General features: G+C 34.5%; 1 protein-coding gene across 1 annotated transcript in view; it reads left to right on the top strand.

Annotated features, from left to right (window-relative positions):
- The window catches only part of prkcha (protein kinase C, eta, a), a 33,142-nt gene that overhangs the window by 6,168 nt on the left and 12,282 nt on the right, over positions 1-14,692 (top strand). Inside the window, exons 2-9 of the mRNA XM_056471114.1 lie at positions 6,907-6,970; positions 7,900-8,053; positions 10,452-10,486; positions 10,590-10,672; positions 11,094-11,223; positions 11,324-11,457; positions 12,640-12,780; positions 12,874-13,047. Coding sequence (XP_056327089.1) covers positions 6,907-6,970; positions 7,900-8,053; positions 10,452-10,486; positions 10,590-10,672; positions 11,094-11,223; positions 11,324-11,457; positions 12,640-12,780; positions 12,874-13,047 — 915 coding nt within the window. The remainder of the gene's footprint in view (positions 1-6,906; positions 6,971-7,899; positions 8,054-10,451; positions 10,487-10,589; positions 10,673-11,093; positions 11,224-11,323; positions 11,458-12,639; positions 12,781-12,873; positions 13,048-14,692) is intronic.

Raw genomic sequence — 14,692 nt, 5'->3', positions numbered from 1 at the left:
GAACTCATTGTCATGTTCAAGAAACCAGTCTGAGATGATTTGCGCTTTATAACATGTGGAAGATTGGTATGCTGTGGTATTAAAGGGATAGACAATGGTCAGCAACAATACTCAGGTAGGCTGTGGCGTTGATATGATGCTCAATTGGTACTAATGGGCCCAAAGTGTGCCAAGAAAATATCTCCCACACCATTACACCACCACAAATAGCTTGAACTGTTGATACAAGGCAGGAAGGACCCATGCTTTCATGTTGTTGATGCCAAATTCTGAGCCCATCATCCGAATGTCGCAGCAGAAATCGAGACTCATCAGACCAGGCAAAATTTTTCCAATCATCTATTGTTTGGTGAGCCATTCTTGCTGCCATATGATTGGCTGGTTAGAAATTTGCGTTACCGAGCAGTTAGACAGGTGTACTAATAAAGTGGCCGGTGAGTACATGTATGAAGGAAATGTTTAATATTGATGATCATACATTGATGATTGACAATTATCTATTGAAATTATAAATTAAGGTTTTGCTAAAGTAAAAATCAAATGCATTAAAATCATAGGGCTATTACAGCCATGTTATGTTTACTGAAATTACTGAAATGTTTACTGGATTTGTTAGATTTATGCTTAACAGTGGTGCAAAGAATACTGAAAAATCATTCTCAAGTAAAAGTACGATTACTTGCCCAAACATGTAATACAAGTACAGTAAAAGTATCTGTTGTGGATATCTGTTGTGCCATTTTGCGATTTCTGTCATTATAAAGTGAGCATCAGTCATCTTCTCATCAGTGACGTGCATATACAGTCTCTCAGTCATTGCATGTAAAGATTGTGGACATCATCTTGGACACTTTTAATGCCTCCAAACGGTTTGCTGGATTTATAAAGCATCAATGTTTTGAGGTTGTTTAGTATGATGCGATTTAGTTTCTATGTTTGATTTGATTGGACAAGAACCACAGGACTGATTATTCCACTGATCTATTCTGATTATAGCCTATCCCCATAAACAAGAAAAATAAAATAGTGACTGCAGGTTAAAGGAAAATAGTTAGAATAAAAGTACAAATACAGCACTAAAGATTTACTCAAGGGAAAGTGAAAGAACACATTTTTAAAACAACTTAGTAAATTACAATTTCTGAAATTCTGAAATATATATATATATATATATATATATATATATATATATATATATATATATATATATATATATATATATATATATATATATATATATATATATATATATATATATATATATATATATATATATAAACAAATTGTTCTAAATTTCAAATAAAAATATTTACTTGGATCTTAAATGGTCAGATTAACAAAGGTTTTTGTTTTTGTCATTGGAAATCTAAGTTATTCCAACAAGTTGAGATTTCTTTACTCTTCTGAAGTCGAAACCTATTATGTTATCAGAAATAAGTATAAATGGCTAAACATAGCACTTTATTTATGCAAGAAAAGCATATTTTATTTTAGGTGAATAAAAGAAAAATCCAGCAAAACTGATCTGAAAGTTGTCTCTCATTTTTCCATCTATAGCTGTATGTGTTTATACATGAGTCTGACAGCTGTATGTATTTAAGAAGATCTAAATAGGTTTGACACAAATAAGTGTACACTGCCAGTCAAAGTTCGAGTTCAGTAAGAATACAAAAATAAAGTTACAAACTGATCATAAATAACAGACTTTTATTTATTTATTTTTTGTTTGCAATATTTCCATTTTCAAAGGTTTGATTAACATTTTAAAATATATTGCTATAATAGTGATACAAATTTTTTTTAAAAATCAATTATTTGAATTTGTCATAATATTAGTGTATTTTGGGTGCCACGGTGGTGCAGTGGGTAGCATAATCGCCTCACAGCAAGAAGGATGCTGGTTTGAGCCTCGATTGGGTCACTTGGCGTTTCTGTGTGGAGTTTGCATGTTCTCCCTGTGTTTGTATGGTTTTCCCTTGCGTGCTAAAAGGGTGTTCAAAGACATGTGGCATAGGTGAATTGGGTAGGCTGAATTGTCCGTGGTGTATGTGTGTGAATGGGTGTCTATGGATGTTTCCCAGTGGTGGGTTGCAGGGCAACAAATACATGTGCTGGATAGGTTGGCGGTTCATTACACTGTGGCAACTCCAGATTAATAAAGCAACTAAGCTGAAAACAAAATGAATGAATGAATGAATGGTATTATTGTATTTTTACTAGAAAATGCTATCTTGGTTGGCAGAGAAGACCTTTGTTTTTTACCGACCTCAAATATGTAAACAGTCGTGCCTGATCAGGGGCCTGTTTCAGTAAGGAGGTTCAACGAACTCAGAGTTTAAACTTGAACTCTGAGTTGATTTACAGAGAGATTAAAAACTCAGAGTTTTTGGTTTCAGAATAGCGGATCTGAGTTAGGTCAATCAACTTTGAGTAGACCAACTCAGAGTTAAGCGTTCACACCGTGACTATAAAAAGGCATTATCAATGGAGTGCAGATATTACGTGTCACCACGGCAACATCTGAAAAAAAGAGATCAGCATTTCTTTCTCCAGTTGAACTTGATGTGCTCATGCAAAGTTATAGCAAATATGACCATATATTTAAAATAGCAACACCACTGCATCAGTGAAACATACAGTTAGCGTGGGAAAACAGCAAGTTAATGCGTAATTTTACATCTAAAGTATTTAAATATTTAAGTATAATAAAATAAGTAATGTAATGTGTGAAGTTCATAATTTTTCACACACGTTCCCACTTTTATACATGTTGATCAGTTTTAATAGATTTAAAAGTGCACTTGTCTGCCTCTATTATTGATCAAGTGATAAAGGTTGATATGACATTTAGAATGTAAGCAGTACTAAAAAATTGTTTTAGAAAGAATAATAATCCCATTAATCTAGTTAGTACATGTCGAAGGTCAGTGAATTTAAGATAATTATTTATTAAAAAAGGACAAGCCATTCTCGTACGTGACTTTGTTCTTTGTGTGACAGAAATGTAGGCAATAGCTTTTCATTCAAAAATATTAATTACATTTATGTGCAAAACTGGAATATCGCATAAAAGATGTGCGAATAAAGCAGAGTTTCCATCAACTGAATCAAAGAGAACAAAATCGTCACTTCCTGATTAACTGGCGCCAAATATCAACAGTAAAAACAGAATTCACTGAGCTGCGTCAATCTTTTATTTATTTAATAAATGTACACACAATGAACACGTGGGGGCGTTTGAAGCCATGAGACGCGGAGAACAGACGCTCTTGACACTCTGGAGATAATTAATAATAAATATTAATACTGAAATGGTTAAGGCGTTTTAGAATGACCAAACAACATTTCCGATGTTCTGCAGTGTGCTCAACCAGCTGGTTTGTCTATTCACACACATTTTCATCATCATCTTGTATAACAAACCTTTTTTAATGCACATACTGGAATTTGTTCAGTAAAAGTGTTTCCATTGCAGTTTATGCACTTATCAAATAAAAGTTTATCCTACTCAGTTATGCGCATGTTTTTTAGTATTTTTCAAAAGTTGTATGCATCATGACGTTTCCATCAATATTATGTGCTTATCCAAAATGAGCATTAAAATTAGTGGGTGGAAACGTAAGGCTAAGACGAGAAATACCACTTCGTCTTTAAAAAAAGAGGAGGAGACCGACAGAAACTCAGAGTTTAGAGAATAAAACCTGCTCCTGACCAGGTTAGGTTCACAGAGTAAGTTACCACGGTAACTGACTCCGAGTTAAAGTTACCTCTCTTTCAGAAACAGGCTTGACTTACCCTGATTTCTTGAGTTCGACAAACCTGCCATTTTAAAACGGAAAACCCAGAGTTTCTCTCATTTCAGGATTAAAATACTCTGAGTTTTCACTTAACCTCCTTTCTGAAACGGGCCCCAGTTGCTTTTGAGTGTTTAATGTTTATCAGTTGACCTCAGAGATACATTCTCATTTTTATTGCTTCAGCAGCTGCAGGTCACATAACTACTAATGAATGATACTCCACTTTCATCCTGTCTGGGCTGTGGGTGCTCTGTGCCAAGTTTCGCCTATTCTGTGAGTGTGTGTGTGTGTGTGTACTTGTGTCTCTGTTCAGCCTCAGGCTTTCGGGACAGATGGTATGTAGAGAAACTTGCAGTTCAAAACACCACACACATACACACAGACACACACTGTGTGTATACGTTTCACAACATGGTAACTGCCTCTAGGAATCCAGCAGTTTCTGTTATGCTGTTTTTTAAAGTCAGTGAAATACAGCATCAAAAGTGTTTATAAAATGGGAGCTGCATGCATTCAAGATTCACTGTCTGTGTAGGAGGCAGTATATATTTCTATTTTCAGTTCTGACCAAATAAAAGGAAGTATGTCTGTGGTGGAAAAAATATTCAAGTGAACTCACTTGGAAGTTAATAAAGCAAGCTGCTTTTACAGATAAATAAATGTTAAGGAGAGATGCAGTTCAAATGACATAAAATCTAATTTAAATAAATAAGATATAAGTTTAATTCAGTTTTACATAGATGAACGTTGATTTGACAGGTTTAGTTCTATATCATAAGCAGGTCTTCACACGGCCACAAAATTGGTTTCCTACAATTTAGAGCTTACCACTGGCCCAGAAACACCCCCATTTACCTCTTTTCTCTTTCCATTTCTGTGTTTGTCATTTTGTGAATATCTTTTCATTTCCTAGAGAAGTCTAGCTCTAATATTTCAGTTCTGCCTGACATTTTCGATGATGCAAAGGTGTATTTGGACAACAAAACAGTATTTGCCTGATTGGTTGAATTTGTCAAAGAAGTTAATTTTAGTGTATGCATGTTCTCCTAAATAGGAAAATTAAAAAAGATTGCCATTACTTATCTGGAAAGTTAATTTAAAAGTTAAATTAATGTCAATACGTAGATATTGGTTTAATATTGGTATAATGTGTACAATATATACAATAATAATGTTGGTTTCTGCAGCTTGCTTAACATTTAATAACATTTAACAAGGTTCATTATTGGTTAGTCCTTCAGCACAGTTCAGGATCTGTTTTTTATTCCTGTCTTTTTTGTATGCTTGGTTATGCAGGAGTAGCATTAGCATATATTAAGGCTCTCACCACACCAAGCTCACTGTTGACCATCTTTGTTTTTGCAATGCGTTTTTTTTCTGAGGGAACTTTGTTTGACTGTTCTATTTAGCAGATCTATTTCCTAACAAAATTAGCTTTATGGTATAAAATAATCATCTTATATTTAAAATGCAATGCAAGCTGTTTTGTTTACAACTTATATACAGTCAAACTGTAGATTCAGTTTCCATTTCTGAACACAAACTGCTGATAACTGCTGATATTGACCATATTTTCTAGTTGGCCACTGGCTTGCTGTTTTAGCGGTGTGTTCAAGCACAACCTTTTTAAAGCTCAGATGCATGTTATGTAATTTGACATCAAATTCAGTTTTTGTCATTATTTGCTGTTTGTTGTTGGTTTGAAATGTCCCTTAAGGGATAGTTTACACAAAATTGATAATTGACTCACCATGTACTCACCCTACTCTTGTTCTAAACCTGTATGATTTGCTTGCTTCTGTTGAACACAGAAGAATTTTGTGAGAAATGATATGTAGAATGTTGGAATACAAATATTTGGGTGCCACTGACATCTGTGGTATTCCTACTATAATGGTTACTATAAACAACATTGCAATTTGAAATGCAATTTAAGAATTGAATATTTAAAAGTGTTTTTTGTTTATTTTTTACTTCCCTTCCTAATCAGCCCATCTGCAGCTTGTGAACTGAACAGCATGCATGTTTTTAAAAGAGATAGAATCAGAATAAATTGCAAGTTACAGTACAGTCCATCGTTGTTTGAATTACATTTGACATTAAAATTCAAAGTAATAACATTGGCAATTTAAAATGGTGGGGTGGCACGGAGGCTCAGTGATTAGCACTGCGCCTCACAGCAAGAAGGTTTGTGGTTTGAGTCCCAGCTAGGCCAGTTAGCATTTCTGTGTGGGTTTTGCATGTTCTACCACTGTTCACGTGGGTTTCCACCTGGTGCTCCAGTTTCCCCCACAGTCCAAAAACATGCACTACAGGTGAATTGAATAAACTAAATTGCCTGTGGTGTATGAATGTGTGTGAATGTTAGAGTGCATGGGTGTTGCTAGTTCTGGGTTGTTGCTGGAAGGGCATCCACTGCATAAAACATATCCTGGAATAATTTGCGGTTCATTCCGCTGTGGCAGCCTCTGATAAATCAGACTAAACCGAAGAAAAATGAATGAATTAGTTTAAAATGTGTTTCAATTCATTTTTACTTGTATTTTAAGATTATATTATATGTGTAATTTGTATTTAATATAATTTCTTTTTAAAATTCTACTTTTTGTATTGATATTATATGTAAGGCGCCTAGGGTCTGAGAGTAACGCAAATTTCGATTCTCTGTATGTTCTGTGCATGTGGTTGAATTGACAATAAAGCTGACTTTGACTTGAATTACTATTCATCTAAAATGTTATTATTAAGATGAAATACAATTATTTTGAATGAAAAACTCTTATTTTGTAACTCTTATGTTGTACTCTACAACCCTGAATGCTATAGAAACTCCATACTTGCTCATTAACTGCAGGCATAGCCATCAGGTCTGTCAATAACCAATCACATAATGCATATTGTGGAAGTCTCTTTAAAGAATCTAAATCTAAATAACACGGTTTAACTTACTCTTTTCTCCTCACATATTAATATCATATTGTCATATTATCTCAAAGGTATTGAAATATATAACATATGAATAAGTTATTTAACAAGTTCTTTATTATATTACAAGGTAAGATCTAATGAAATAAAGACATTTTTGTCCGTTTTTGATTTTGTGATGCAGGTTGATCTTGAACCTGAGGGTAAGGTTTACATCCTGGTTACTCTCACAGGCTCATTTATAGATGGTAAGTTACTCCTTTCATTTCTTTTAGCTTTCCTTTTTTTAAAATGTCTTTAAGCACAAATTTGTCTTTTGTAAAGTGTTATTTTTAAAGCAGAGATTTGACTATCAGTTTAGCGGTAACACTTTACAATAAGGTTGTATTAGTTAATGTAAGTCAATGTATTTACTAACATAAACAAACAATGTAGAATGCATTTATTACAGTATACATTCACATTTGTCAATGGTAGTTAATGTAAAGTAAGTCAAAATAAAATCAAACTAATGACAGCAAGCATGAATTTGGATTTTAATAATGCGCTAGTAAATGTTGATCTATAAATAATAAATGCTATACAAGTATTATTAGTTTTATTATTAGTTTGTCAGTAAATACATTAACTAATGAAACCTTATTGTAAAGTGTGACCAGTTTAGCTTTATTTGGACAGTAAGCATATCATATCATATTAGCCATATCAAAAACACAAATCATCTGATTTATAGCTAATTAATAACCAAAATCTCAACAAGAATGTTATAAAATATATAAAGAATAAAAAAATAAAGAAATATGAATCCTATTTTGATGTCGAGATAATAGTTAATTAAATGTTAGACTACCAGACATGCCAACACATGTGAGTGGTCCACTATGATGCACAAAACCAGCTTCACATACTGTAGTCATCTCTAAGATCATCTTTGACATGAAGTGTTTCTATGTGTGAATCTCACACCCCCTATGCTGGGGTTGTGAAACTAGCTTATTTTAAAGGCCTGTGGTTTAGCCTGCAAAGAATTGACAAGACTTAATAAGAGCAGTGAACAAAGACTCACGATCTAGCACTCTTCCCCCTCACCGTCAAAATAGTATTACAGGAAATGCCTACATGCTGTATGGTCATGCATCATGAATTAATAAAACTTGTTGCGTATCTCTGTGTTTAGAGGATGCTGGAGGAAACGCGCGGCCGTACAAAGAGTTTAATCGAAAACGGCAACAGGCAGTCAGAAGAAAAATTCACCAAGTCAACGGGCACAAATTCATGTCAACTTTCTTAAAGCAACCAACATTCTGTTTCCACTGCAAAGAGTTCATATGGTAGTGCACTTTTAACACATTCATGCACATTTTTTTTAATTGAAAATAAAAACATGACTAAAAGTGTGTGGAAAAAATGCATAAGAAATAATGATTATGATGATGATAATAAATAGTTAGTCCACAAACACAACAACAAAAAATTGTTATTCATATTAGGGCTGCACAATATATTGTTTTAGCATCGATATTGCAATGTGTGTGTGTCTTTATAGTCACATCACAGGATGTGCTTGATTTATATTTGATCAACAGTTGAGAATACATGAGATTTTAGGAGTCTTTGCAAAGTATGACCATAACAGAGTGAAACTTTATCATTTGCATGTGCTTTAAAGGCATTTCATGAGAGTGTAAAGCATTCAGGCACAATAGCATACAATATTTGTAACATTAAAGGGGTGGTCCAGAGTGTATTTTTAAGGCTTGGTTGTGTGCTCATGCTTCATTTGTAAAAAAAATCACATTATTTGTTCATATATCTTTCTTTGTTTATATACTGCTACTCAGCTAACATGAAAACGGCATCATATTTACTAGTTTCTCCGAAAGACCTACCCTCTGATCGTTCTGATTGGTCAGCTAACATAATGTGCTGTGATTCGCGGATCGGCTTCACGTCAGCAGGAAAAGCATCATGCTCCTGCACGCATGTGTTTTGCGCTGTGTAAATGCTGTCAATCCGTTGTCAGCTGTATCAGTTTAAGCATATATCAGACAGAAAAGGATAGAGGGACACAGCTGAACCTCATGCCTGCTCTATAAAATAAAATCTTACAAGAGTCTTTCATGTGTATTCGGGTTATAAGCATGTGTTAGTAATATGAAACGATAACATATCTTTTTCAAGTTTGTTATTTGAGATGTGGAAAGCAGCCACAAAGAGAGACACTGTAGTGCTGCTGAAGATTGTGGGTGTTTACAGGGGTTTGACGAATAAATATGAATTTGTAGCTAAATTGTTTAGCTTGATACTTGTTTATGTCCTTGCTACAACATACCGTTAATGCTAGAAATTACGAATGTCATAGATCAATTTTAACAAATAAAAATACTTACAGGTTGAGGCTCACAATCCACAGTTTCGTCTATTATTGTTGGAGCTGCTCCTTCTTGGAGGAGTTTTTAGCCGAATCCAGCACTAAACTGGGAGAGATTCTAGAAGCTCTCCTTTGTCAAATGCTAGAGCTATATCATTATTATATTTCTCTGGAACACAATTTATATTAAATGGTAAGCACTTCTCTCTTTGTGTCATGTCCTTTGGAAGCCCCAATACAAAAACAGAACAAGCTCTGTGGAAATAGCAGTGTTTGGATGGCATTTTAGCTTTCACTGCTGTTACATTACAGCGCCTCTGGCCACACCCCTTTGCTGCGCGGGGTGAATGTGCGTAACCTGAAGCCCTTGTGATCTCACTAGCACAGATATATTTTTTTTGTAGTCCCCAAACTTAATTTGCTGTAGGCTTTGCTAAGCTAAATCTGTAAAAACCAATGTCTCGCTTTGCATTGACCTTTGAGTGTCTTACATTCAGAGATGTTGTTTATGTTCACACAGCTACATTACACAACAACTAAAGTTTAAAATATGATATCGTAGTCAACCACCCCTTTAAAGCAGAATAATTTTACTGAATTACTGTTTGACTCTCCAGTAAACCTTAAAGCACTGTTTATTTTACTTAAGTTTTTGCTCTATTGTTCTCTCTTGTAATTTGTTTATTATTTGTATACATGATCTACACTGCATTAATGATTTTATCCCAAAATAGAGCTATTGAAGCCATCTGATAAAATTGTATTCATATCACAACAAATATATAGCAGAAAAACAAAATATCGCAATGTCAGATTTTCCAATATCGTGCAGCCCTAATTCAAATTCAGTTGATATAAGGTTACCATGAGCAATTTAACAATAGCTCAATTAAAAACTGAAAATTTTCTGTGGAATTCTGCACAATGTATTTAAACACAAAAAAAAAACAAATAAATGTCTGAATAAATGATTTTATAGGTATCTGAATGTGTAATCAAATTTGCTGAATATTTTTCACAAGCAAGCAAATAAAATGATGCATGTAATGTTATGAATGATGGCTATTTTATTTTACATGAAACAACCTGCAGTTGCAGATTCCTGCAGATGAGCTATTGGTAATATTTGAGTCATTGTGTAATGTCAGGTAGATTTCATTCCTTTGTAAATGAGCTACAACTAATGAAAACTATTCTTTTTTTTATGTAGAACAGACTTTTTTTATTCATAATATATAATTTGCACATTGCATAAAAAGGTTTACTATATAAGAGTGCCCTATGTAGGGGATTTTTTTAATGCACAAGCTTTTTTTGTTGTTATTTATGCGTGTGTGTGTGTTTTCTTCTCATAACAGGGGTGTTTTTGGAAAACAGGGCTACCAATGTCAAGGTAAGCATACGCTCTGTCTCTCTATTACTGAATTAAATCTTTTAAATTGGTTTTAATGCATCACCTCTCTGTGTGTGTTTGTGTGTGTTTGCATATGGGTTAGTTTGCACCTGTGTTGTACACAAGCGATGCCATCAATTTGTGGTTACAGTTTGTCCACGCATGAAGAAACCTGCCAAGGAGCAGGTAGCATACACTATTTTCACATACTGTTTTTATCATGTCAAGGGGTGTCCAAACTTGGTCCTGGAGGGCCGGCGTCCTGCATAGTTTAGCTCCAACTTAAACACACCTCCCTGGAAGTTTCTAGTATACCAAGAAGAGCTTAATTGGCTGGTTCATGTGTGTTTAATTGTGGTTGGAACTAAAATATGCAGGATATCAGCCCTCCAGTACCGAGTTTGGACACTCCTGATCATATCCAATATCTGCGGACATTTTTAGAGGTGCCTTTTGTTTGTAGAATTACAGAGAAACAAATGCACAATTATTGCATCATATGCATGCAAATTAAGCTCTGGCAGTGATCTAATAAATACGAAAAACCAGTTGGTCAGTTAACCAATTCCTTTTTATATGCATTTGTAATTATTATTTTTTGTTACAGAGTACAAATCAGGGTTTCAGTATAAACGTTCCCCATAAATTCAGCATCCACAATTATAAAGTTCCTACCTTCTGTGACCACTGCGGCTCTTTGCTGTGGGGCATCGTACGTCAAGGATTGCACTGCAAAAGTACTCTTCTCTCTTTCTGTCATCATAAATACATTTATTGTTTGTATTCATGCTGTTTTGTGATGCTTATTTCATGTGTTCTGCTTTTTTATGCCTGTAGTTTGTAAAATGAATGTCCATATCCGCTGTAAGGGAAATGTTGCACCAAACTGTGGAGTCAACAATGTTGAACTGGCCAATAAACTGGCAGAAATGGGCCTTCAGCCGGGAGGACTGACCAAACGCAACTCCGTGGTATGTTAATAACATGTGCACAGTCTTTTAGAAAGTGTAGTACATATATATATGATCTGTTTAACTCTTTAACTACCCCACCACAAAAAAAAAAAATTGGATTGGATTTCTTAAGTCCTATCGTCGGTAGTTAACACACTCAATGCATTTTTTCAACACATCCAATAATTTCTAAAAATATCAACCTCTAACAAATTATTGATGTGTCAGTTTAGGGTAAAAGTACCAGAATTAATACATGTACTATGAAAAATCGGAAAATATTAAGTGTAAGACCAGTTTATTTAAAAAGAAAAAAACATTTTTCAATACTAAATTTTTATTTTATGAAGTATGCCATGAAATATTTCAGATTTTCTTTTAACATGTTTTCTTATATATATATTATTATTTAATTTTTTTTTACAATAAAACCAAAATCAAGTGTAGTAGTGCAACAGGATTATGTTTGTTTGTTTTTTGGTGTGTAGTGTAAACCATAATTTATAACATAACATGACATAACATATAATCTATAACAAATTTATAATATAAATCTTTAAAAGACTTTAACAGTCATTATTTAAAACAGTCGAAATATGGTCAACCATTTGGTAGAGTAGGCAGCTAAAGGGTTAAATCCCTCCCGGTTTAATTTGCATGATTGACATAGCTTTCACTTGGCTGATGGCAAGCAAAACTTTAGGAAGTAGACATAGAAATTAAGGGAAGTAGCACAAAAGTGTTAAGAGAATAAATAGTATTAAAAGATTGGGGCGGCATTAACTCTCCTTTTGATGTCAAAAGCACTGGTAGTTTTTTCCATATGCATTATGGATAAAAGGGAGTACATATAGTTATTTTAGACACAATTTGTGGGGGAGAGTATTGAAGTTATCAAGTGTGATTTATTGTTGTCGTCAAAGAGGCATGTCTTAACATAATTTCCCTGGCGCTGCTCATATATTACGCACTCTTTGTTTTCAAACTAATTGGTGCTGCTTTATGTGCTGCATTGGCTACTAGAAATCAACCCGGATATATATGAAAGACATTTTTCAAATTTTATTTTTGAGACCAAGCATGAACAACCCGAATTGATCACTCTAGGTTGACTCGTTTGTGTTTATTGAATATAATAAAGCATGAGGCAAATTAAAACAAGTAATAGATATAAATAATTCACCTTTATTCACTTCTCAGGGTCTTGCGGGTTTGGACGCTCAGTCCCGGACACTAAGTATTAGAGGAGAACGAGGGCAGTCTAAAAAAGAGCAGTGTCTAAAGCTGGGAATCTCCAACTTCACGTTGTTGCAGGTGTTGGGAAAAGGCAGCTTTGGCAAGGTCTGTTCAAGAGTATACCTTTAGCTTTACAATTAACCAATGCAAATATGCTTAACATGTATTTAATGTTTCTGCTGTGCTATATGTAAATAGGTGATGTTGGTCCGGCTGAACAGTTCAGATCAGGTGTTTGCAGTCAAAGTCCTGAAGAAAGACATCATACTGCAGGATGATGATGTGGAGTGCACTATGACAGAAAAACGAGTGTTATCTCTCGCTTCCTCTCATCCTTACCTCACCCAGCTCTACTGCTGCTTTCAGACACCGGTGAGACAGACACACACACACAGACACACAGATAAAGACTGTGTCTTTACCCCTATATTAACCCCTATACCCCTATATTACGTCTTTACCCCTGTATTGATTTTAAAAACTTCTTATAACCCAGAAATCTAACATACTTAATAACATTTCAAATGAATAAATCAACCATTTACAGTACGTTTGCACGATATTTTCGTTTTAAAGACACTAGCTTAGTTAAACAATCGAAGTATGAAGAACATACCATATTGACTTTGGTTAAAAGGATTCAGGCCAACTATGTTTTATCTGAAGAAGATTTTAAGCTGAAAATGTGGTCCTTGGTGATTCATAAAATCAAACATATCCATAGTCAACAGCTACCAACAATTTGAGAGTCAAAAACCTATAGTTGAAACAAAATCTGCATCTTATGATTGTATTATCGTTTTTGTGTGTTTAATTGACAAAGTTATTTGGTTGAAAAGACAGTTTTGGATGTGTATGCATACTGTACCGTTTTTTGTGTTGTATGACTGATACCTTGCTATCTTCCCATCACCAGCAGAGAGCAGTAGCGAGTTTAGCAGCTCAGGCTTCATAAATATGTTTCAATCCAGGCTGCATTCGGCTTTACATTTTCTCTGATTGTAATTTTCCTCTGTGCGTGTTGCGAGAAGTTGGATGTCCACTATAATCTGCTTGCGTGTTTGCCTGAAGCCCGTAGAATAGCTCAAGTCAGAGGTCAACACAGAATCCCTTAACAGATTTAAAGAGTTCACAATTACACAGGCTCTACAGAGACACACATGGTTGCATTTAGTAATAAATTAAAGGTTGCACTTTATCTTACAGTATATATACTTAGCCATATAATTGCCTAATAACATGCTGGATAATATGATGTAGGTTAGGAAAACTGCTTTTATTTTTGCCAAAATAAAACAAATAAGACTTTCTCCAGAAGAAAAAATATTATCAGACATACTGTGAAAATTTCCTTGCTCTGTTAAACATCATTTGGGAAATATAAAAGAAAAAGAAAATCAAAGGGAGGCTAATAATTCTGACTTCAACTGTACGTTGAATCACCAGGAAAGCAAGTATATCTAACATTCTTTTATTTTTAATTAAATGTAATGTTCTTATTTTTTAATTAAAGGTAATATTCATATTTTGTACACAAATAAGAACAAAAAAGTATTAATAGATTAAAATAGAAAAGAATAAAGAGCTATTGTAGTTTTTATTCATCATGTCAAAGATAGAGTGCTACCGAATGTAATGACTCTGCATGCAGGGCTTGCCTACACACACAGATTGCAAAAGGATTTAAAGACTCTGACTTCACAATGATTTCAGATCTAACTTGATGATCTCTGAGGATTTATTACTGCAGATCCGCATGAACATGGATGTGCGGGAACATCCTCAAGGTCTCGCTGCCGTGTGTAAAGTGTGTTCGTAATGAGAAAGGAATTTATGAACCGGCCATCTTTACAGGCCTGACACACACAATCAATCTCTTAAAGCTCCACACGTGAGCGACATACAAAGCACATCCATGACCCTCTGGGGCCACGCGACGTCAGATAGGCCGCAATGTGGTGGTCCGAATCGATAATCTCAGCAGGCCTGCGGTGTGTGGGGCTGTTGCGCAGTGAAT

The sequence above is a fragment of the Danio aesculapii genome, chromosome 13 (assembly GCF_903798145.1).
Source record: "Danio aesculapii chromosome 13, fDanAes4.1, whole genome shotgun sequence".
NCBI classification, from domain to species: Eukaryota; Metazoa; Chordata; class Actinopteri; order Cypriniformes; family Danionidae; genus Danio; species Danio aesculapii.
The sequence above is the reverse complement of the archived record's forward strand: the minus strand, read 5'-3'. Positions and strand labels throughout refer to the sequence as shown.